The following is a 22916-nucleotide window of genomic DNA, read 5'->3' as shown; positions in this document are numbered from 1 at the left end:
ATTAAATCCAATCTTACTTTATCAAAGGCTTTTTCAAAATCCACTATAAATACCAGGCCTGGCTTCTTAGATGTTTCATGTTGTTCTATTATTTCTAGTAGTCGTCGTATATTATCTCCAATGTATCATCCATGTACAAAACCTGTCTGATCAGGATGAACAATACCTGGTAAAACCGTTTTATTTCTGAGTGCTATGCATTTCGCAAATATTTTTGCATCACAACATTGAAGTGTAAGAAGCCTCACATTTTTTAGATGGACTGGGTCTTTATATTTGCCATCAGGGTCTTGTTTTAATAATAGAGAAATCAGACCTTCCTGCTGAGTACCTGATAGACTACCATTTCTATAGGAGTAGTTAAAACAAGCTAATAATGGAGCTTTTAGCATATCAAAAAAGGCTTTATATACCTCTACCGGAATATCATCAAGCTTGGTTTTTTTCCAGACTAAACGGATTTAATAGCCTCAAAAAGATATAATGATCTTTTTGTACATTTGTACATTTTTTATAATCCTTTGGAAAGAATTCCTTACACTGATTGTCATTTAGAGGGTGAGGATGAGACAGAAAAGATAACATCTATTTAAAATATTTAGCTTTCTCTTTTAAAATATAATTAGGAGAATCATAGATGACTCTGTCTTTAGTAAAGAGTCTGCAAATTATTTTTGGTTGTGTTCCTGTGTTGGAGATTCAGCAAGATTTAATAGATTACATTAGATCGTTCTTGAATAAGTTCCTCCAGTTCTTTTTGTTTTTCCTCTAACTTATTTTGTATCTCCATACTACAGTTTTCATTGCTATCTACCTGTACTATTAGTTCATGGATTTCCTTTTTAGTCTTGTCTCTTTAGACAGGAACTGCTTTTTTATTATTGATACGTATTGAATTGAATGACCTCTGAATGACATCTGAAGGTACAGTACATTTCAAGGTATCCCAAACAATAAGGGGGCTTTGATTACATTTCCAATATCCCCATCCACGTGGAAATTCTGTAAGAGTTATGTGAAAGCCAATTAGATGTCAGGATGAGTAAGACTATAATGTGTGATGTCTAAATAAATAATAACCCAGCCATTTTGCGTTGTTGATTGTCTATGTGTGTAACATGAAGTGAGTATAGCCTTAATATTCAGGATGATAATTGTAATCGTTATCGTATCACCATCATAGTTGCATCATATTTACATTAAACATAACTCTCATAGAAAAAAGCATTCCAGTATTTCCATAGCAATTGACGTTTCACATGATTATGAAAGAGACCGTGCATTACTCTAGAGACGGCTTCACTACAGTACAAATGTATCTCGTACAATAGGTTATTATTTCCCAATATCCTTGTTCTGATTGTTGTAAACATAGATAAACATGTAGGCAAAGACATACAAAAAATAGGCAACCAAAAAACATATTAAATTATAGGAAAGTCCTCAACAATAGAGAGAGAGGAGAGAAGATAGAGTGAGATAAGAGTGAGAGATCAAGTGTGTGTGTGTGTGTATGTGACCGTAAGCGAGCGTGTAATTGAGTGTGTGTGCACGTATCAACTTCATAGTGTTCAGATATTTTTACAGTCCCCATTATTTTTTCTGGAGTCTGATGTCCCCGTAGAATTTAGTACAGCCACGGTGTTATGGAGCTGTCTCGGAAGAGCTGTCCATCTATAAAGAGTTTGTTCACAATGAGAAAGGCACGCTTGCCCTTCTCCCTCTGTTGCCTTTACGGCATTCGTTTATCTCCCTTGGAAATTGGTAATTGAGACCGAATTTGGTCCCTTTAAGCTCCCTTCCCCTGCTTTTGATCAGCTTCTTTTGTTGGTAGTGTTCAAATTTTGTGATAATCTGTCGGGGACCCTTGGTCTTGTCGCTCTGAGCTCCAAGTCTGTGCACTTGGTGGAAAGCCACCTTGTTTACGGTCTCTAGAGGAAGTTTCGAGGCGGATTTAGTGAACTCTCAACAGGTAGAGTGCTTGCTGCGTAGTCTGGTTCGAGTATTATGATCCCTGGACCTGGGAATCCAGGTCCCAAATGGCTGCCTGCTGCACCAAAGCCCAAGAGCTAGACTGTCCCTTTTTATAATTAATTCAATATAATATACATTCATACCATTCTCATTCTCCAAGTGGAAATGTTGTTTGGATAGTTCAGAAACTGCACAATACTTGTGATAAATAACTTTTGGTTTATTTAATTGCATTTACTAGTTTACTGTCAATTTCTTTGTTGTTTTTGTTTGGAGAGCATGTGTCCGGTTTGTCTGTGATGTTTAATGTTGTGTGAACGTGCACGCTTTAGCGTGCATAGATATACCTGGCCTGCGCGCCAAGAATAGGTGTGGCCAAATGTACACTACATGACCAAAAGTATGTGGACACCTGCTCGTCGAACATCTCATTCCAAAATCATGGGCATTAATATGGAGTTGGTCCCCCTTTGCTGCTATAACAGCCTCCACTCTTCTGGGAAGGCTTTCCACTAGATGTTGGAATATTGCTGCGGGGACTTGCTTCCATTAAGCCCCAAGAGCATTAGTGAGGTCATGCACTGATGTTGAGCAATCAGGCATGGCTCGCAGTCGGCGTTCCAATTCATCCCAACGGTGTTTGATTGGGTTCAGGTCAGGGCTCTGTGCAGGCCAGTCAAGATCTTCCACACCGATCTTGACAAACCCTTTCTGTATGGACCTCACTGTGTGCACGGGGGCATTGTCATGCTGAAACAGGAAAGGGCCTTCCCCAAACTGTTGCAACAAAGTTGGAAGCACAGAATCGTCTAGAATGTCATTGTAAGCTCTAGCGTTAAGATTTCCCTTCAATGGAACTAAGGGTCCTAGCCCGAACCATGAAAAACAGCCCAAGACCATTATTCCTCCTCCACCAAACTTTACAGTTGGAACTATGCATTGGGGCAGGTAGCTTTCTCCTGGCATCCGTCAAACACAGATTCGTCCATCGGACTGCCAGATGGCGAAGCGTGATTCATCACTCCAGAATACCCATTTCACGAAGCTCCCGACGAACAGTTCTTTGCTGACGTTACTTCCAGAGGGAGTTTGGATCTCGGTAGTGAGTGTTACCACTGACAGATGATTTTTACGCGCTACGCGCTTTAGCCCTCGGCGGTACGGTTCTGTGTGCTTGTGTGGCCTACCACTTTGCATCTGAGCCGTTGTTGCTCCTAGACATTTCCACGTCACAATAACAGCACTTACAGTTGACTGGGGCAGCTCTAGCAGGGCAGAAATTGGACGAACTGACTTGCTGGAAAGGTGGCATCCTATGACGGTGCCACGGTGAAAGTCACTGAGCTCGTCAGTAAGGCCATTCTCCTGCCAATGTTTGTCTATGGAGATTGTATGGCTGTGTGTTTGATTTTATACACCTATCAGCAACGGGTGTGGCCAAATTCACTAATTTGAAGGGGTGTCCACATACTTTTGTATATAGAGTGTTTTTAAGTGCCCATTTGAGGATGTTCCAGCTAGGTAGTAACGTTTTGGGTAAGGAGAGGCAGTATCTGAGCCTGGTAGAGCCCACATGTGCTTTGTTGGTTAAGACAGGTGTTGTCTGATGAGAGGCTTTTTCTTTTGATGGCTGACATTTTGATGTCAGAACTTTGTAAATATTACCGTCATCTTTGAAACACCAGCGCCGTGTAAATACATCCAACACTCATTTGCACCTCTACTGTACCTGCATGCCTCCTGCTGAATCTTGTACTTGAATGCCCTTATTTTACGCTGACACAGCGTGGCGGAGATGGGCTACAGATTTCACGCCAACCTGTCACTTCATAGGCACTCAGTGGTCTCGGAGTCTCTGCATTTCAACTTTATGTTTATTGTGGTGTAGTATGATATTCCAATGCAAGAACCCCCCAAAATGTAGCCCTCTCGCTGATTTCATCTGCCCCCTGGCGCCGGGTCTGACCTGGTGACCAAACAGGTGCAGCTGGGGGGATAGTTCCAGGGGCCCTTGAGGGTGAGCTTGGCATTCATGGCCGGTTTGGCGGAGACCCAGGGAGGGGGGGCCTCAGAGTACCTGACCACCACACAGGCCTGTCTGTCGACATAAGCCCCGCACACCACAGGCTCGTCGGCCTGCCAGGGGTGGTCAAATCTCCCATCCCCCAAGTTGAACTTTAACCGTTAATAACTGGCACACAAGAGCATGTCTAGATGTGCATTTTCCCATAATCAAATCCATTTTGGGATAAAGTGTAATATAGCAGGGGTGGAGGAGGTGGGGGGAAGGCGTTCCGGGGGGGGGCAGGTCCGGTTCGAACGTTGGTAACTGTAGGGTGAGACCCAGAGAGGGGCACTCCATCCAGCCAGCTTCCTGCCCTGACCCACGGAACTTACTCTGCCCCCCAGAAGGAAAGTGTCACTCACCCAGTCGCCTAGCTCTAGGCCTCAGCCAGCCCTCCACTCACTAGAGGCCCAGTACGCCAGAAAAAGGGGGGTCAGAACATCCAACCTCCACAGATGCTGCCTGCTCTGCTCTCCTGAAGGACAGTGTCACACACACCTGGCCTTCCCTCTCCCTGGGCCTGAGACTCCAGCTTCCTCCCTGGAAGCCCAGACCTGCAGGCCTCCACACCTACTCTCCCGTCCCAGTCCAACACCCCTCTCTCTGGGCATCACCCATGACCAAATAACTGTATGTATTTAACAGTGGATGAAGGATGTATTGCTGCCTCCACCAGAGCTCTGGTCTGACTTGGCTTTTTATTTGCAACTCTGCCTAGAAGGCCAGCATCCCGGGGGTCGCCTCTTCACTGTTGATGTTGAGACTGGTGTTTTGCGGGTACTATTTAATGAAGCTGCCAGTTGAGGACTTGTGAGGTATCTGTTTCTCAAACTAGACATTCTAATGTACTTGTCCTCTTGCTCAGTTGTGCATCGGGGCCTCCCACTCCTCTTTCTATTCTGGTTAACGCCAGTTTGCGCTGTTCTGTGAAGGGAGTAGTACACAGCATTGTACGAGATCTTCAGTTTCTTGGCAATTTCTCACATGCCTTCATTTCTCAGAGCAAGAATAGACTGATGAATTTCAGAAGAAAGTTATTTGTTTCTGGCCATTTTGAGCCTGTAATCGAACCCACAAATGCTGATGCACCAGATACTCAACTAGTCTAAAGAAGGCCAGTTGTATTGCTTCTTTTATCAGCACAACAGTTTTCAGCTGTGCTAACATAATTGCAAAAGGCTTTTCTAATGATCAATTAGCCTTTTAAAATTATAAACTTGGATTAGCTAACACAACGTGCCATTGGAACACAGGAGCGATGGTTGCTGATAGTGGGCCTCTGTACACCTATGTAGATATTCCATAAAAAAATCTGCCATTTCCAGCTACAATAGTCATTTACAACATTAACAATGTCTACACTGTATTTCTGATCAATTTGATATTATTTTAATGTTCCAAAAAAATGTGCTTTTCTTTCAAAAACAAGGACATTTCTAATTGACCCCAAACTTTTGAACGGTAGTGTATATTGACTCTATGCACAATCACAGGACTCTACACACACACTCACACTGACACTCCAACACAAACACACCCTTAATTTTCTCACACACACAAAACGCACAGACATTCATACTGACTCTACACACACCCACACACACACACTCACATATAATCATCATATACGCTGCTGCTACTCTGTTTATCATATATCCCTGTTCACAGAGTGGTGCGACAAACACAAAACATCCAGTCAGCAGCAGTCCTGTGGGAGAAAACAAGCCCAGTTCCTGTTGCGTCATGCTGATGACAGAGTCAGGATTTGATGTAAACAGCATGAGTCCATGGCCCCATCCTGTGTGGTGTCAACGGTACAGGCTGGTGGTGTAATGGTGCAGGGAATGTTTTCCTGGCACACGTTAGGTTCCTTGATACCAATTGAGAAACGTTTGAACGCCAAACCTTGTAGAATACATGCCCCGGAGAATTCAGACTGTTCTGTAGGCAAAGGGGTGTCAAACCTGGTACTAGATGGGTGTACCTATAAAACTGGCCTCTGAGTGTATATTTCATACTTTTTTATTTTATTTATGCACTTTGAGAATATTCTTCTATAATGAAAAGCACATTTTACGAATGTAATAAATTATTATTATTATGTATCTTACCACTCCAGTATCCCTGCACATTGTAAATATGGTATTGGCACTGACCCTGTATATACACTATAAACAAAAAAAGAAACGTCCTCTCACTGTCAACTGCGTTTATTTTCAGCAAACTTGTGTAATATTTGTATGAACATAACAAGGTTCAACAACTGAGACATAAACTGAACAAGTTTCATAAATATGTGACTAACAGAAGTGTCCCTGAACAAAGGGGGGGTCAAAATCAAAAGTAACAGTCAGTATCTGGTGTGGCCACCAGCTGCATTAAGCACCGCATTGCATCTCCTCCTCATGGACTGCACCAGATTTACCAGTTCTTGCTGTGAGATGTTACCCCACTCTTCCACCAAGGCACCTGCAAGTTCCCTGACATTTCTGGGGGTATTGGCCCTAGCCCTCACCCTCCGATCTAACAGGTTCCAGACGTGCTCAATGGGATAGATATCCGGGTTCTTCGCTGGCCATGGCAGAATACTGACATTCCTGTCTTGCAGGAAATCATGCACAGAACGAGCAGTATGGCTGGTGGCATTGTCAAGCTGGAGGGTCATGTCAGGATGAGCCTGCAGGAAGGGTACCATATGAGGGAGGAGGATGTCTTCCCTGTAACGCACAGCGTTGAGATTGCCTGCAATGACAACAAGCTCAGTCCGATGATGCTGTGACACACCGCCCCAGACCATGACGGATCCTCCACCTCCAAATCGATCCCGCTCCAGAGTACAGGCCTCGGTGTAACGCTCATTCCTTCGACGATAAACGCGAATCCAACCATCAGTGAAGAGCACTTTTTGCCAGTCCTGTCTGGTCCAGCGACGGTGGGTTTGTGCCCATAGGCGACGTTGCCCGTAATGTCTGGTGAGGACCTGCCTTACAACAGGCCTACAAGCCTCTCTCAGCCTATTGCGGACAGTCTGAGCACTGATGGAGGGATTGTGCGTTCCTTGTGTAACTCAGGCAGTTGTTGTTGCCATCATGTACCTGTCCCACAGGTGTGATGTTCGGATGTACCGATCCTGTGCAGGTGTTGTTACACATGGTCTGCCACTGCGAGGACGATCAGCTATCCGTCCTGTCTCCCTGTAGCGCTGTCTTAGGCGTGTCACAGTACGAACATTGCAAATTATTGCCCTGGCCACATCTACAGTCCTCGTGCCTCCTTGCAGCATGCCTAAGGCACGTTCACGCAGATGAGCACGGACCCTGGGCATCTTTCTTTTGGTGTTTTTCAGAGTCAGTAGAAAGGCCTCTATAGTGTCCTAAGTTTTCATAACTGTGACCTTAATTGCCTATCGTCTGTAAGCTGTTAGTGTCTTAACGACCGTTCCACAGGTGCATGTTCATTAATTGTTTATGGTTCATTGAACAAGCATGGGAAACAGTGTTTAAACCCTTTACAAAGAAGATCTATGAAGTTATTTGGATTTTTACTAATTATCTTTGATAGACAGGGTCCTGAAAAAGGGACGTTTATTTTGTTGCTGAGTTTATATACAAAAGTATCTGGACACCGCTTCAAATGAGTGGATTCAGCTATTTCAGCCACACCCGTTGCTGATAGGTGTATAAAATTGAGCGCACGCCCATGCAATCTCCATAGACAAAGATTGGCAGTAGAATGGCTTTACTGAAGGGCTAAGTGACTTTCAACGTGGCACCTTTCAAACAAGTCAATGTGTTAAATCTCTGCCCTGCTAGAGCTGCCCCAGTCAACTGTAAATGGAAATGTCTAGGAACAACAGCAGCTCAGCTGCGAAGTGGTAGGCCACACATGCTCATAGAACGGGACTGCCGAGGGCTGAAGCATGCAAGCGTAGCGTGCAATAATCGTCTGTCATCGGTTGCAACACTGACTATGGAGTTCCAATCTGCTTCTAGAAGCAACGTCTGCACAAGAACTGTTCGTCGGGAGCTTCATGAAATGGGTTTCCATGGCCGAGCAGCCGCACACTAAGAGTGGTGTAAAGCTCGCCGCCATTGGACTGTGGAAACGCGTTCTCTGGAGTGATGAATCACGCTTTGCCATCTGGTAGTCCAAAGGACAAAGCTGGGTTTGGCGGATGCCAGGTGGACACTACCTTCCCCAATGCATAGTGCCAAATGTAAAGTTTGGTGTAGGAGGGATAATGGTCTGGGGCTGTTTGTCTTGGTTCAGGCTAGGCCCCTTAGTTCCAGTGAAGGGAAATCTTAACGCTACAGCATACAATGACATTCCAGAAAATTCTGTGCTTCCAACTTTGTGGCAACAGCTTGCGGAAGGCCCTTTCCTGCATGACAATGCCCCCGTGCACAAAGCCAGGCCTAATCGCCCAACATCAATGCCCGACCTCACTTTTGCTCTTGTGGCTTAATGGAATATTCTAACATGTAGTGGAAAGCCTTGCCAGAAGAGTGGAGGCTGTTATAACAGCAAAGGGGGGACCAACTCCATATTAATGCCCATGATTTTGGAGTGAGATGTTCGATGAGCAGGTGTCCACATACTTTTGGTCATGTAGTGTAGCTTACTTCCTTTCTCGTGTTCTTATTTCTATTTCTCATCTGCTTTTGTTCTACTTTATTTTATAGTACTACTGTTATTGGTTACTGCATTGTTGGGAAAGAGCATACAAGAAAGGCATTTCCCTGTGCTTGTGCACGTGACAATACAACTTTGGAACTTAAAACTTGAGTATATGCTGTCGTTGCCCCTTACATCCTTCTGCTGACCTTACAGTTTGCTAGAACAAAAAAAGAGAACGGTGGTCATTGAGTGTGTGTGTGTGTGTATTCGTTCTCTTTAAGCTCTTCCCAGCAAGCAGGGGACGTCCTGATGACATTTGGTGATGTTCCCATTTGGTCCCTTAAGGGTTTCGACGTGATGTTATCCCAATGACGTTCTGACATTTTATTTCATTTATTAAGATTGTTCTAAGAACATTGAGTGATAGTCCCTAGCGAATGTTCTCTGGGGGACCTTTGTGATCTTCCCTGTAAGTTCTCAGCGTGTCACTGAGGACCATGTCAGGACCTTTTTAGGACGTTCTCACAACTTTAATTTTACTAGTCCTCAGGATGGTCCGAAGGCAACATTCTCTGGGGACCTTTATATACTTCCCGGTTTGTCCCAGGGGAGTTTTTAGGATTTTCTTGGGACGTTGTGCTATGATCCCCTTAAGGTCACATGAACTTTCTTGGTAGGTTTTTTCTAGATCCCCGGTTTGTCCCGAGGACGTTTTTAGGACGTTCTTGGGACGTTTGTGTCATGGTCTCCTGAAAGTTTTTTGGACGTTCTGTCATTGTCCTCTGGAGGTTTTTGTCACGTGATGGTTCCAGGTGTCCCAAACCCCATTCATTACTTATAATACATCTCTGCACTTAGCAAAAGAATGTCATCTGCACTGCTATTTTAGTTATCAGGTAATCTGACTATTCTCTCACTGATTTAATTTACTCATTTCAGCTATTTGAGTTTGGGGTTTCAGTAGAGTTGTTGGTGGGGCTTATTATTCCGTTTTAATGTTACTCCTGAATCACTATGATAAATGTAATAGTTTTTCTTCAGTGTATTTTTTACCAGAGCTGAGATTTACTTAGATGTGAAACTTGTAGGAAAAGGCCATCAGTCATTGATGCAGACATGGTGGTGTAGCAGGTGGATTGGAACGCTGTGAATCAAGAGGTTGTGAGTTCAAATCCCAGGCGAGGACATGTTGAGTAATACGTACCGTATGAATAAACCTACGTCATGTGTGTCAAATATGTAAGTTGAAAACATTGTGTTGAATGCTGTGGGTGTGACTGGATCAGTTTGGTTCACCAATCAGGGTCTTGATGGGCTTGGCAAGAGTAACAAGGGGTGATGTAAAATGAAACTAGGGTGTGTGTGCCCTGGGGAAATAAATAACACATTTTGCGGGGGGGTTTCTTTGTCACCATCAGGTGACAAAGACCTCCAGGGGACCATGACACAGTGTCTCAAAAATGTCCCCGGGACTAAACTGGGAACTAGGCAAAACCTCCATGCAACCATGACAAAAAGTCCTGATGACTTTCGGTGGCCATTTTGTGATATCCCGGGGACGTCCTACTGCCTCATTATTGTTTGCAGGGTTACTCCAGTACTTACTGTCTTCAACTCAACTCAAGCCACACACACAGCAGGGAAGTGAGTCATGTGGAGACAGTGTTGCTCAAACCCCTCTGAGTAAAGCCAGGCTAATCAGATTTTACCTCACAAAACCCACTGGCCTAGCCAAGTCGGGCTGGAAGAGAGGAAAAAAAAGTTGTATTGTCACATACACCAGATAGGACTAACTATTCACCTGTCATTGTCACTTCACCAAAAAACGATAACGTTGTTTTCATACAGTGTATATTCTCTTGTGACTGAAAAACATTGCCGTTAATGTTGAGATGTGTTCTTTACTTGAACTCTGTGAAGCATTTATTTGGGCTGCAATTTCTGAGGCTGGTAACTCTAATGAACTTATCCTCTGCAGCAGAGGTAACTCTGGGTCTTCCATTCCTGTGGCGGTCCTCATGAGAGCCAGTTTCATCATAGCGCTTTATGGTTTTTGTGACTGCACTTGAAGAGACTTTAAAAGTTCTTGAAATGTTCCAGATTGACTGACCTTCATGTCAAGTTATGATGGACTGTCATTTCTCTTTGCTTACATGAGCTGTTCTTGCCATAATATGGACTTGGTCTTTTACCAAATAGGGCTATCTTCTGTGTACCCTTGTCACAACACAACTGATTGGCTCAAACGCATTAAGAAGGAAAGAAATTCCACAAATTAACTTTTAAGCAGGCACACCTGTTAATTGAAATGCATTCCAGGTGACTACCTCATGAAGCTGGTTGAGAGAATGCCAAGTGTGTGCAAAGCTATCATCAAGGTGAAGGGTGGCTATTTGAAGAATCTCAAATATAAAATATATTTTGAGTTATTTAACACTTTCTTGGTTACTACATGATTCCATATGTGTTATTTCATAGTTTTGATGTCTTCACTATTATTCTACAATGTAGAAAATAGTAAAAATAAAGAAAAAACCTTGAATGAGTAGGTGTTCTAAAACTTTTGACCGGTAGTGTATGTGGTTGTGAGATTGTAACTCAACTTACTGTCATCTAGCTATACTTTTGTCAGTTATGTTCTTCATTGTGTTTTTGACGGAGAAACGATTTGTGTGGGGAACTATTTCCATTGTCATTTACTGAGCTCTTCAAACTGTTTCTCTGGGTGTCTTTTGTAATGCTGCCCGGCCCGCCTGTAAAAAGAAAACCTTTTTTTGATATTTTCCCCTCCCTTTGTTCTTTCTCTCTATTTTCTCTGTTTGATGGTGTTGGCAGTTAGGGTGTGTGTTTGCGCGCATGTGCATGCGTGTGTGTCTGAGGGGGAGTTGATAGATGAGTGCGAGAGGGTTGTACAGGTGAAACAGGGTGGAGCTCTACAGGAAACGTGTTACTCAGAGCTATTGTGAAAAGGATTACAACCATTGGTTGTGTGTGTATGCATATTCGTGTGTATGTGTGCTGTGACTGAAATGTAAAACCCCCCACTATTTTGCTCTCTGTTTTGTTTCTTTTTAAATCACACCGCAAGGCTAGCACTAGCACCTCCCCTCCCTCTCTGGTTCAAAGTGCACACCTCAAAGATCTACACATATTTTTAGATTGTAAACAAGGTTCTAGACCTTTTCAACTGTCACAACAATAACATGTTCTATATGCAAGCGCAACCAAGACGTTCCCCAGTAAACATCCAATCCTGCAGCTCACCATACTTGCTAACTACCTAGTTAGTTGGTCTGAGACCTTGAAGTAGTGGTTCCCCTTGCCCTGCAAGGGCCACGGCCTTTGTGGAGCGATGGGTAACGATGCTTCGTGGGTGACTGTTGTTGGTGTGTGCAGAAGGTCCCTGGTTTGCGCCCGGGTCGGGGCGAGGGGACGGACCAAAGTTATACTGTTACATTGATGCTGTTGACCCGGATCACTGGTTGCTGCAGAAAAGGAGGAGGTCGAAAGGGGGGTGAGTGTAATGGATGTGAAATGGCTAGCTAGTTAGCGGTGGTGCGCACTAATAGCCATTCAATCGGTGACGTCACTTGCTCTGAGACCTTGAAGTATTGGTTCCCCTTGCTCTGCAAGGGCCGCGGCTTTTGTGGAGCGATGGGTAATGATGGGTAACGATGCTCCGAGTCGGGGCGAGGGGACGGTCTAAAGTTAAAACTGTTAAACTAGCACAAAATTATAAGTTAATACTTATTGATCCAACCCCAAAATGTAACAAATTAATTATATACACACATTGACTTGTTGCTACCAGATCCACTAAACAAAATCATCAGAAAATGTTTATTTCCCATTTATTATCCGTTTAATCTGATGGTGTTACATTTGGGTAGCACAGCAAATAACCAGAGCTCGCATTGTGAAGGTAGACAAAGATCAGCTTACCTTGTTAGCCAGCTAGATAGATGAATTTATCTCACAACAGCCAACAATATAACTAAACTAAATGTAGCTAGCATACGAGTCCAATGTTTAACGGCCACATTGTTTAGCTACATCAAAGTTAGCTAGCAGCAGTAATTACCCCACTATCGACCTCTCTCTCTCCCCCTCACCAATCTCTCTCCTAGCTCTTCATCTGCTTCCTCCAAAACGCAACTATATTTTAACCAGGTGTACTGCCCACTTAGTTTCAATTAAGAAACATACTGTAGTTTTAATGAACCGCTAGCTTGTGCTAGGCATGTATTATAAATGTCACGTTACGAGACCAAGCTAGTTGTTGGTTTACATGTAGTAAAGCTTATAATACCAATGCTAGCGCTGTTACCTTGTGGTGATAACGTTGAACTGCATATTAATTACACCAGGATGATGCATGACACGAAGCAAACAAATTGCAACTTTATTTCAACCATCATGTATTTTGAAATGAAATAAAATTAACCTTAAAATATTCCTTTATGCACACCCTCATGATAGTGACATTTGCTAATAATGTCTCTGTACTGAGAAAGTCATCCTTAAGACCTACCTTCATTACAAGGCTAGGGCTTGCACTAATCCATGTCATGATGGCATGTCCAGTAGCTGTAGGAGTCAAGTCTGGTGTCCTTCAACATGGTTAGCCTCATTAACTGTCTAATGAATAAAAAACACTGATATTGCCATTATCAATCAGACTTTTCTTGTCTTTCAAGTTATTAGCAAATGATTAACATACACAGGTTATCTCAGATGTGTAAGTGCCTTTCCTATATCTAGTAGTAAAATTTCAAATGGAAAAAACGTCTCAGCAAAATGTAAACAATGTGTGAGGATTTGCTGTTTCAGTATAGAAATGACAAGCCACATGTATAAGTGCATTGGACATGCCCACGAGGCCAATACTAATCCCATCATGTCTGCATTGGGCATGCACGCCGTAAATAATCTCACATCCACTGTAACCAAAAGGGTAGAGCACGGATAGTGGAGGCAAGAGAAAAATCCCCTGGAGAGTGACCACAGTGAAGGGTAACTTTTACATGGGCTGCAAAGCAGCTATGTAGTAATGTGTGAGTTCCATCTTTGTATGGCTGACTGGGCCAGGACACAAACCCTAATCAAATGACACTTGTAGCTAGCATGCTAACCACTGGAGAAGGAGGACAATGAGTGTAGCAGAATGAAACAAATCGGTGCAAAGTTGCAGGAGGAGATCCTCCCGCAGCCGAGATGCTTACAGTATTAAAATATAGACACCGTCATGATAGACAGGAGGATACACTACTTCAAGTCTCAAGGGGGATGACATCACATTACATTGACTACTAGAACTCACATGCAGCTCACCTCCCACGACAGTCACAACCCTTTCACCTCCTCCTACGCCAGCGACAGTATAACTCAGCCACCGACCGTGTGATCAGAGTCAACGTAGCAGAATTAAATACCCACAAAATTAATTATGTGGGTGCTAGATTGACTCAGTTCACACAGTCTGCTCTGCTGGCTGCTGAGGTTGATGCGGAGGAGGACGAGGTCAGTGAGTGTAGAAGAGGGTTGAGTGTGTATCACATGTGAGCTAGTTGACAGGTGAGTGCTAGGCTCTTTCTCAATTCATCCTTACTCGTATCCTCTCCTAGTCTCCTTCTAAAAACCCATTGGAGAAGAAGGTCAGAGGGGAGGGACTTTGTACCTTCTCCTCCAATACAGTTGCAATACAATACAGTTGAGGAGATAGGATGCAAATAATCAAGGAAAGACAAAGTGAGAATGCCCTAGTAGCCATGGTGTGGTGATGTCACCCGCCCTGAGACCTAAGGTACTGTTATCCTAGCCCAACCAAGATCAAGGTAATAGACGCTGCTTTGTGGGTATGTAGTGCTGTCGTGGACCGGGGTTGCATCCTAGGTTAGCCATACAGGGATTGTTACAACCCCAGCAATGATCAAGGACATCAGCTGCAGCTGCAAATCTGTGCAATATCATCACACAAAACGAGAGTGAGTGACAACCAAATAAAACAGAAACAGTGAATGTTCAATGACCCAAAAAATCCACTATACTTAATTAAACACTTTATTTCATATCATACAAAGAACGTCTATGTAAATCGTTAGTGGGTTTAGACATGAATCTTACTCCAAAACAAGAGAATATTGAATAGTTCAAATAATAGTGTCTAATACAAATAATAAGCAGAATATCAGGGATGGTCTGGAGCAGAAACCTGAACACCCGGAAGCTAGATCGCCATGCATGTTCTAGGTCTATGCATTGTTTCTTTTAAGAGTATTTTTGTATTCCTTACAACCAATTACAACATTAAACCAGTAGTTTACTGTATATATCCCATTGGCGATATACCCATCAGTCTCTCCAGGACTTGGGACTTTCGTTGGGTCCTTTAGCCGCAGTCAGGGTTTACCATCTTTCACAGGTCTGTGTATCTGAGGTCAGGAAATATAGAAATTAGACCAGTCATCATAGTTCTCTCTTTGGGACTGGAAATCAGTTCATTAGCAAGTTAGCTTAGCTACCTGACATGACCTAGAATAGATGGTTAACTTGATAAACAACTTACCAGTGTGCTACACATCATCCTGGCGCCGCCACCTCCTGCTGCTGCTAACGTTACTATCCATGCACAAAGTGATGCTTCTTTGGGAAATCTATCTATAAACTTCAATTTTCCGCAGGCGTAAGGTGAGAAAAAAGAAGAAACCCGCACACTGCTTTTGATAGTATCACTGCTCTTTAATAAGCTTTACATATCGGCCTCAACCTCTCGTATCGTCTGAGATCCCTAAAGATTGGAAAGCTGCCGCGGTCATCTCCCTCTTCAAAGGGGGAGACACTCTAGACGGAAACTGTTACAGACCTATATCTATCCCACCCTGCCTTTCTAAAGTCTTTGAAAGCCAAGTTAACAAATAGATCACTGACCATTTCGAATCCCGCTGTACCTTCTCCGCTATGCAATCTGGTTTCCGAGCTGGTCATGGGTGCACCTCAGCCACGCTCAAGGTCCTAAACAATATCATAACCGCCATTGATAAAAGACAATACTGTGCAGCCGTCTTCATCAAACTGGCCAAGGCTTTCACCGCATTCTTATCGGAAGACTCAACAGCCTTGGTTTCTCAAATGACTGCCTCGCCTGGTTCACCAACTACTTCTCAGATAGAGTTCAGTGCGCCAAATCGGAGAGCCTGTTGTCCGGGCCTCTGGCAGTCTCTATGGGGGTGCCACAGGGTTCAATTCTCGAGCCGACTCTTTTCTCTGTATACATCAATGATGTCGCTCTTGCCGCTGGTGATTCTTTGATCCACCTCTACGCAGACAACACCATTCTGTATACTTCTGGCCCTTCTTTGGACACTGCGTTAACAAACCTCCAGACAAGCTTCAATGCCATACAACACTCCTTCCGTGGCCTCGAACTGCTCTTAAATGCTAGTAAAAGTAAATGCATGCTCTTCAACCGATCACTGCCCGCACCTGCCCGCCCATCTAGCATCACTACTCTGGACGGTTCTGACTTAGAATATGTGGACAACTACAAATACCTAGGTGTCTGGTTAGACTGTAAACGTTCCTTCTAGACTCACATTAAACATCTCCAATCCAAAATTAAATCTAGAATCGGCTTCCTATTTCGCAACAAAGCATCCTTCACTCATGCTGCCAAACATACCCTCGTAAAACTGACTATCCTACCGATCCTTGACTTCGGCGATGTCATTTACAAAATATCCTCCAACACTCTACTCAGCAAATTGGATGTAGTCTATCACAGTGCCATCCGTTTTGTCACAAAAGCCCCATATACTACCCACCACTGCGACCTGTATGCTCTCGTTGGCTGGCCCTCGCATTATATTAGTCGCCAAACCCACTGGCTCCAGGTCATCTATAAGTCTTTGCTAGGTAAAGCCCCGCCTTATCTCAGCTCACTGGTCACCATAGCAGCACCCATCCATAGCACGCGCTCCAGCAGGTATATTTCACTGGTCATCCCCAAAGCCAAGTCCTCCTTTGGACGCCTTTCCTTCCAGTTCTCTGCTGCCAATGACTGGAACGAATTGCAAAAATAACTGAAGCTGGAGTCTTATATCTCTCTCACTAACTTTAAGCATCAGCTGTCAGAGGCCTATTTATTGCCTTACCTCCCTAATCTTAATACATTTGTCCACACTGTATATATATTTTTATATTGTGTTATTGACTGTACGTTTGTTTGTCCCGTGTGTAACTCTGTGTTGTTTGTGTCGCACTGCTTTGCTTCATCTTGGCCAGGTCACAGTTGTAAATGAGAACTTGTTCTCAACTGGCCTACCTGGTTAAATAAAGGTGAAATAATATTTTTTTAACTCCCTCCCTCCCCTCACCAAAGAGGCCCAGTGGGGGTTCTGCCAAAAGGTCACATCAGGGTGGATAAAGCTGGCTAGACAAAACATCATTAGGAAGGATGTGTGTATATACATGTAGCGTAGAGCAGGGCACTGTCCGTCTGTCCGTCTGGCCTGTTTATTTTGATTTCACTCCCACCTCCTTCTCATATGAAATAATGGCAAATGAGTTTTCCTTTTCAAGCCCAATAGGCCATGCCTTACCTATGTAGCTCATATTGAGTGGCTGGGACTGTGGCAGCCCTTGTGTGGTCTCTGGATGTGTGTGTGTGCACGTGTGTGTGCACATGCGTGCGTGTCTACGTATGTGTGTGACGTGGTGTTTGTGTGTGGCGTAACGAGGCAACACTTGATCGACAAGTAGTTGGAATTGTCTCCTCAAATACACACTGACATGTCACACCATTTAGTGTTTCGTAGGGACATTAGGTCAGGTTAGATATGGATTATTTAACTTCTTCTGGCTGCAAGCCCGAGGTCGGTACACTTATGACAACAGCCAGCTAAAGTGCAGGGCACGAAATTCAAAATATATTTTTTAGAAATATTTAACTTTCACACATTAACAAGTCCAATACAGCATTTGAAAGATAAACATCTTGTGAATCCAGCCAACATGTCCGACTTTTAAAATGTTTTACAGCGAAAACACCACGTATATTTATGTTAGCTCACCACCAAATACAAAAAAGGACAGACATTTTTCACAGCACAGGTAGCATGCACAAAACCAACCTAACTAACCAAGAACCAACCAAACTAACCAAGAAACAACTTCATCAGATGACAGTCTTATAACATGTTATTCAATAAATCTATGTTTTGTTCGAAAAATTTGCATATTTGAGCTATAAATCAGTTTTACATTGCAGCTACCATCACAGCTACCGTCAGAAATGGCACCGAAGCAGCCAGAGTAATTACAGACACCAACGTCAAATACCTAAATACTCATCATAAAACATTTCTGAAAAATACATGGTGTACAGCAAATGAAAGACTGGCATCTTGTGATTCCAGCCAATATTTCCGATTTCTTAAGTGTTTTACAGCGAAAACACAATATAGCATTATATTAGCTTACCACAATAGCCAGAAACACAAGCCATTCCCCAGCAGCAAAAGTTAGCGATCGTAACAAACCAGCAAAAGATATATAATTTTTGACTAACCTTGATAAGCTTCATCAGATGACAGTCCTATAACATCAGGTTATACATACACTTATGTTTTGTTCGAAAATGTGCATATTTAGAGCTGAAATCAGTGGTTATACATTGTGCTAACGTAGCATCTTTTTCCCACAACGTCCGGATATTTTTCTGACACTCACATATTCTGACCAAATAACTATTCATAAACATAACTAAAAAATACATGTTGTATAGGAAATGATAGATACAATAGTTCTTAATGCAATCGCCGTGTTAGAATTCTAAAAATAACTTCATTACGATATGCAGTTTACGTTATGGCGAGAGCGTGCCCAAAACCTGGCCGCAAACTACTAGTACACATGTACGACAGATATATGAAATAACATCATAAAATGGGTCCTACTTTTGATGATCTTCCATCAGAATGTTGTACAAGGGGTCCTTTGTCCAGAACAATCGTTGTTTGGATTTAGAATGTCCTCTTCTCCAGTCAATTAGCACAGAAAGCTAGCAAAGTGGCGCGAAGCTCTCCTTCCTGAACATACGCAGACAAAGCAACACGCCTAACGTCCCGAAAAAATTTCAATAATTTAATAAAACTATATTGAAAAAACATACTTTACGATGATATTGTCACATGTATCAAATAAAATCAAAGCCGGAGATATTAGTCGTCTATAACGACAGCTGTACAGAAGGCAAAACCAGGTCCCTTCACGCGCTCTCCAGAAAACAGGAAACTGGTGACACGTCATACAAAGAGCTTTTATTCGACCCCAGATCAAGTTATACACTCCATTTCTTCTCTCACTGCCTGTCGACATCTAGTGGAAGACGTATGAAGTGCATGTATACTGATATATATCAAGGACATTTATAGGCAGGCCCTAGAACAGAGCATCGATTTCAGATTTTCCACTTCCTGTCAGGAAGTTTGCTGCAAAATGAGTTCTGTTTTACTCACAGATATAATTCAAACGGTTTTAGAAACTAGAGAATGTTTTCTATCCAATAGTAATAATAATATGCATATTGTACGAGCAAGAATTGAGTACGAGGCCGTTTGAAATGGGCACCTTTTATCCAGGCTACTCAATACTGCCCCTGCAGCCCAAACAGGTTAATGGAAGAATACTGGGGAGGAAGACAAAGTTACACCATCATCGGAAATCAGAGGACAGACTTTATTTGAGTATAGAGTATATCCTGAAATGTTGAAGACAAGTAAAGCCTGAATGGTGTTTTTACCAATGTCGATGTTAATGTTAAATCAAAACTCTCCCTCCCTCTCTCCTCCAGAACTCCATCCGCCACAACCTGTCCCTCCACAGTCGCTTTGTCCGTGTACAGAATGAGGGGACGGGGAAGAGCTCCTGGTGGATGCTGAACCCCGAGGGAGGTAAGAGCGGGAAGTCCCCCCGACGTAGAGCTGCCTCCATGGACAACAACAGCAAGTTTACCAAGAGCAGAGGGCGGGCTGCCAAGAAGAAGGTAGGAAGGAGCAGAACAGTACATACACTGTCTATCAGTATCTGTATTTCAGCACCTCTACAGTGTTTGTTTGTCAATATGGAAAAGTGAATAGGCTTGGGGCTCATCACTTAGACCATTCTAGGTTAATATGAGGTGCCACAAAGTGCTGAAACTAAAACAATCTCTACTTTTACCTACTGTGCAGAGTTGTTCTGCACGTCTGTCAGCTTTGTGTCAGTGGCCTGTCCACCTGTGTACCTTTGTCTACCTGAGCTCACCTCTGTCCCTCTCCCATCTCCCCAGGTGGCTCTCCAGGACGGGGTAGTTGGGGGTGCAGACAGTCCGGGAGGCTCCCAGTACTCCAAGTGGCTCGGCAGCCCCAACTCCCACAGCCACAGCAACGATGACTTCGAGGCCTGGACTACCTTCCGGACGCGTGCCTCCTCCGACGCCTCCACCCTCTCTGGCCGTCGCTCTCCCTTCTTGGAACAGGACATCGACCTATCAGAGGCCGACGTCCATATGGGCTACCCTGGAGGGGTGGGGCCTAAGATTACCTCCATGGCCACCCTGCCCAGCCTATCAGAAGTGGGCCTGGCCGGCTCCATGGGGGGTCATCATCATGGTCACCATGGAACAGAGAATGTCATGGAGAGTCTCCTTGACAACCTCAACCTGCTGTCCCCCAAGAATCAAGGCCAGCTGGTGGTATGTGGCGGGCCTGGGTCCGGGCCCGACTCCTCCCGGTCCTCCCCCTCCTCCATGCTTCAGAACAGCCCCTATAGCTCGCCCTCCATGAACCCCCAACCCCAACAGCAGGACTACAGGAAGTGCCTCTATGGCCAGGCTGGGCCAGGCATGAACAGCCCGCATCTCTCCCCCATCCCCATGCAGACGCTGCCAGAGAGCAAGCCTCCAGGGTCCTTTGCACCCTTCCGGAGCCATTACAACTGCCCTGCTGGGCTCCTTAAGGAGCTGCTGACCTCTGACGTAGCTGACCCCCGTGGTGGGGGTGGGGGTGGTGGGGAGGCCATGCCCACCATGGAGACAGTAGTGTCCCAGTCAGGGAAAGGGCGAGGAGGAGGAGGGCGGATGCTGCCAAACTACAGCAGCCAGGGGCAGGTGGGACAGGTGGGGGGGCACGGAGGGGTGAAGATGATGAGACCCCCTCCTCAGCAACACCCACAACACCCTCAGTCTCACACTCAAAATCCACACCCTCACCCTCACCTGCAGCCTTTCCACAGCCAGGGCCAGTGCCCTCCCCTATCTCGGCCCTCCATGAACGGCTGTGGCCTGATTCCCCTGACCAGCCTCAACCACGCTGGAGGCCCAGCCCGTCTAGCCAGCCTCAGGACACACATCCACCAGCTACAGCAGCGGCCCCACAGTGGTGGTGGTCACCCAGTCTCAGGCCATCACAACCACAGTCCCCACCACAGCGGAGCTCCTCCACCCAGCTACGGCAGCAGTGCTAATCGTTATGGGAGGCCAGGTCCAGGTCCCAGCTCTGCTCATCCCCAGTCCCACCATCACCACCACCACCATCATCAGGAGAGGCTGCCTAGTGATCTAGACGACATGTCCATCGAGAGGTTTGAGTGTGACATGGAGTCTGTTCTTCATGACACGCTGATGGATGGAGACTCGTTGGACTTCAACTTTGACCCCATGGTGACCACCCAGGGGTTTAGTCAGGGGGTTGGGGTGAAGACCACCACACACAGCTGGGTGTCTGGCTAAGACACACACACACCTCTCCGACTCAGAGCAGACAGGTTAGTGTAAAGAGATAAAATATAATACAACAGTGTAAATATAATATCATATATCATATCATATCAATATCATATATTTACTATTAAATTGTGTCTCAAACCATGTATGGTAAATGGTTTTGAAATCTTTTAATACATTAATTATGCAGTTATTGATGGTTTTACATTTTTGATTTTTCAGATTTTTCACCGTTCTCCACTGGCCTTCATTAAGAGAATGGACAAGTCTAAAGAAACCATTGCCCCTCTCCAGAGGACTATCATCAGCCCGTCCCAATTCTCTCACTATCCATTGCAGATATGTAAAGGTGGAAGAAATAAGGTGGAAGCTCCATCACTAAACTGTGTTTACATATCTAGACCCTTTAGATTTGTAAAGATCAAGGGGTACGGAGGGACTTCGCTGGCTGAGACTGGGAGGGAAAGGCTGGTCTGAAGTTAGCCTTGTAAATATAGCAGCAACTCGACTCGGCACAACATCACTCACTTCAACAACTCGGAAGAAGCTGGAGACTTATTTTACAGACTCTTAAAGCAATGTTTTTTTGTGAAAAAATGTTTAGTATGTTATTTGAGTTTTTTGGATCTCACATTATGTTTTTTGCGAGCGTGTATTTATTTTTTTTATGTTCAAAATCAGGGCTGGTTTTAGCACTTCAAAAACAACTGGAATGAAGTGGGTTCTATTTCGCATTCAAGTGGGGTCTGTCCCACCCTTCAAGGTGCTTTTCAACAAGGTTGTCAAAAAGAGTTTGACATATTATGTCTGAATAAGATATTATCGTTGTAAATATGTGACTATACTTCAAACATACAGTGCATTCGGAAAGTATTCAGACCACGCAACTTTTTCCACATTTTGTTACGTTACATCCTTATTCTAAAATGGATTAAATAGTTTTTTGCCCCCTCATCAATCTACACACAATACCCCATAATTACAAAGCAAAAACAGTTTTTTTGACATTTCTGTAATTGTTTAAAATAAAAAAACTGAAATGTCACATTTACATAAGTATTCAGACCCTTTACTCATTACTTTGTTGAAGCACCATTAGCAGTGATTACAGCCTCGAGTCTTCTTGCGTATGACACTACTGTCACGTGTGCTCCCTCTCCGGCCTCTAGGTCACAAGGCTCCTCATTATGGCGCACACCTGTCACCATCGTTACGCGCACCTGCGCATCATCAGACTCACCTGGACTCCATCACTTCCCTGAATACCTTCCCTATATATGTCACTTCCTTTTATTCCTTCCCCATGTGTTATTGTTTCTGTTTCAGTTTCATGTCTGTGCGTTGTTCGTGTTTCTTGTTTTGTATTACGTTTTCATTTATTTATTAAATGATTCACTCCCTGAATTTGCGTTCCGACTCCCAGCGTTACAACTACAAGCTTGGCACACCTGTATTTGAGGAGTTTCTCCCATTCTTCTCTGCAGATCCTCTCAAGCTCTG

General features: G+C 44.1%; 1 protein-coding gene across 1 annotated transcript in view; it reads left to right on the top strand.

The window, feature by feature from the left end:
- Nucleotides 1-22357, top strand: part of LOC120066035 (forkhead box protein O1-A-like) — a 71014-nt gene extending 48657 nt beyond the window's left edge. Inside the window, exons 2-4 of the mRNA XM_039017100.1 lie at nucleotides 19506-19697; nucleotides 19983-21457; nucleotides 21639-22357. Coding sequence (XP_038873028.1) covers nucleotides 19506-19697; nucleotides 19983-21422 — 1632 coding nt within the window. The 3' untranslated portion in view covers nucleotides 21423-21457; nucleotides 21639-22357. The remainder of the gene's footprint in view (nucleotides 1-19505; nucleotides 19698-19982; nucleotides 21458-21638) is intronic.
- The last annotated feature ends 559 nt before the right edge of the window (nucleotides 22358-22916 follow it).

The sequence above is a fragment of the Salvelinus namaycush genome, chromosome 21 (assembly GCF_016432855.1).
Source record: "Salvelinus namaycush isolate Seneca chromosome 21, SaNama_1.0, whole genome shotgun sequence".
Lineage (NCBI taxonomy): Eukaryota > Metazoa > Chordata > Actinopteri > Salmoniformes > Salmonidae > Salvelinus > Salvelinus namaycush.
Note: the sequence above shows the minus strand (reverse complement) of the source record. Positions and strands in the feature narration are given on the sequence as shown.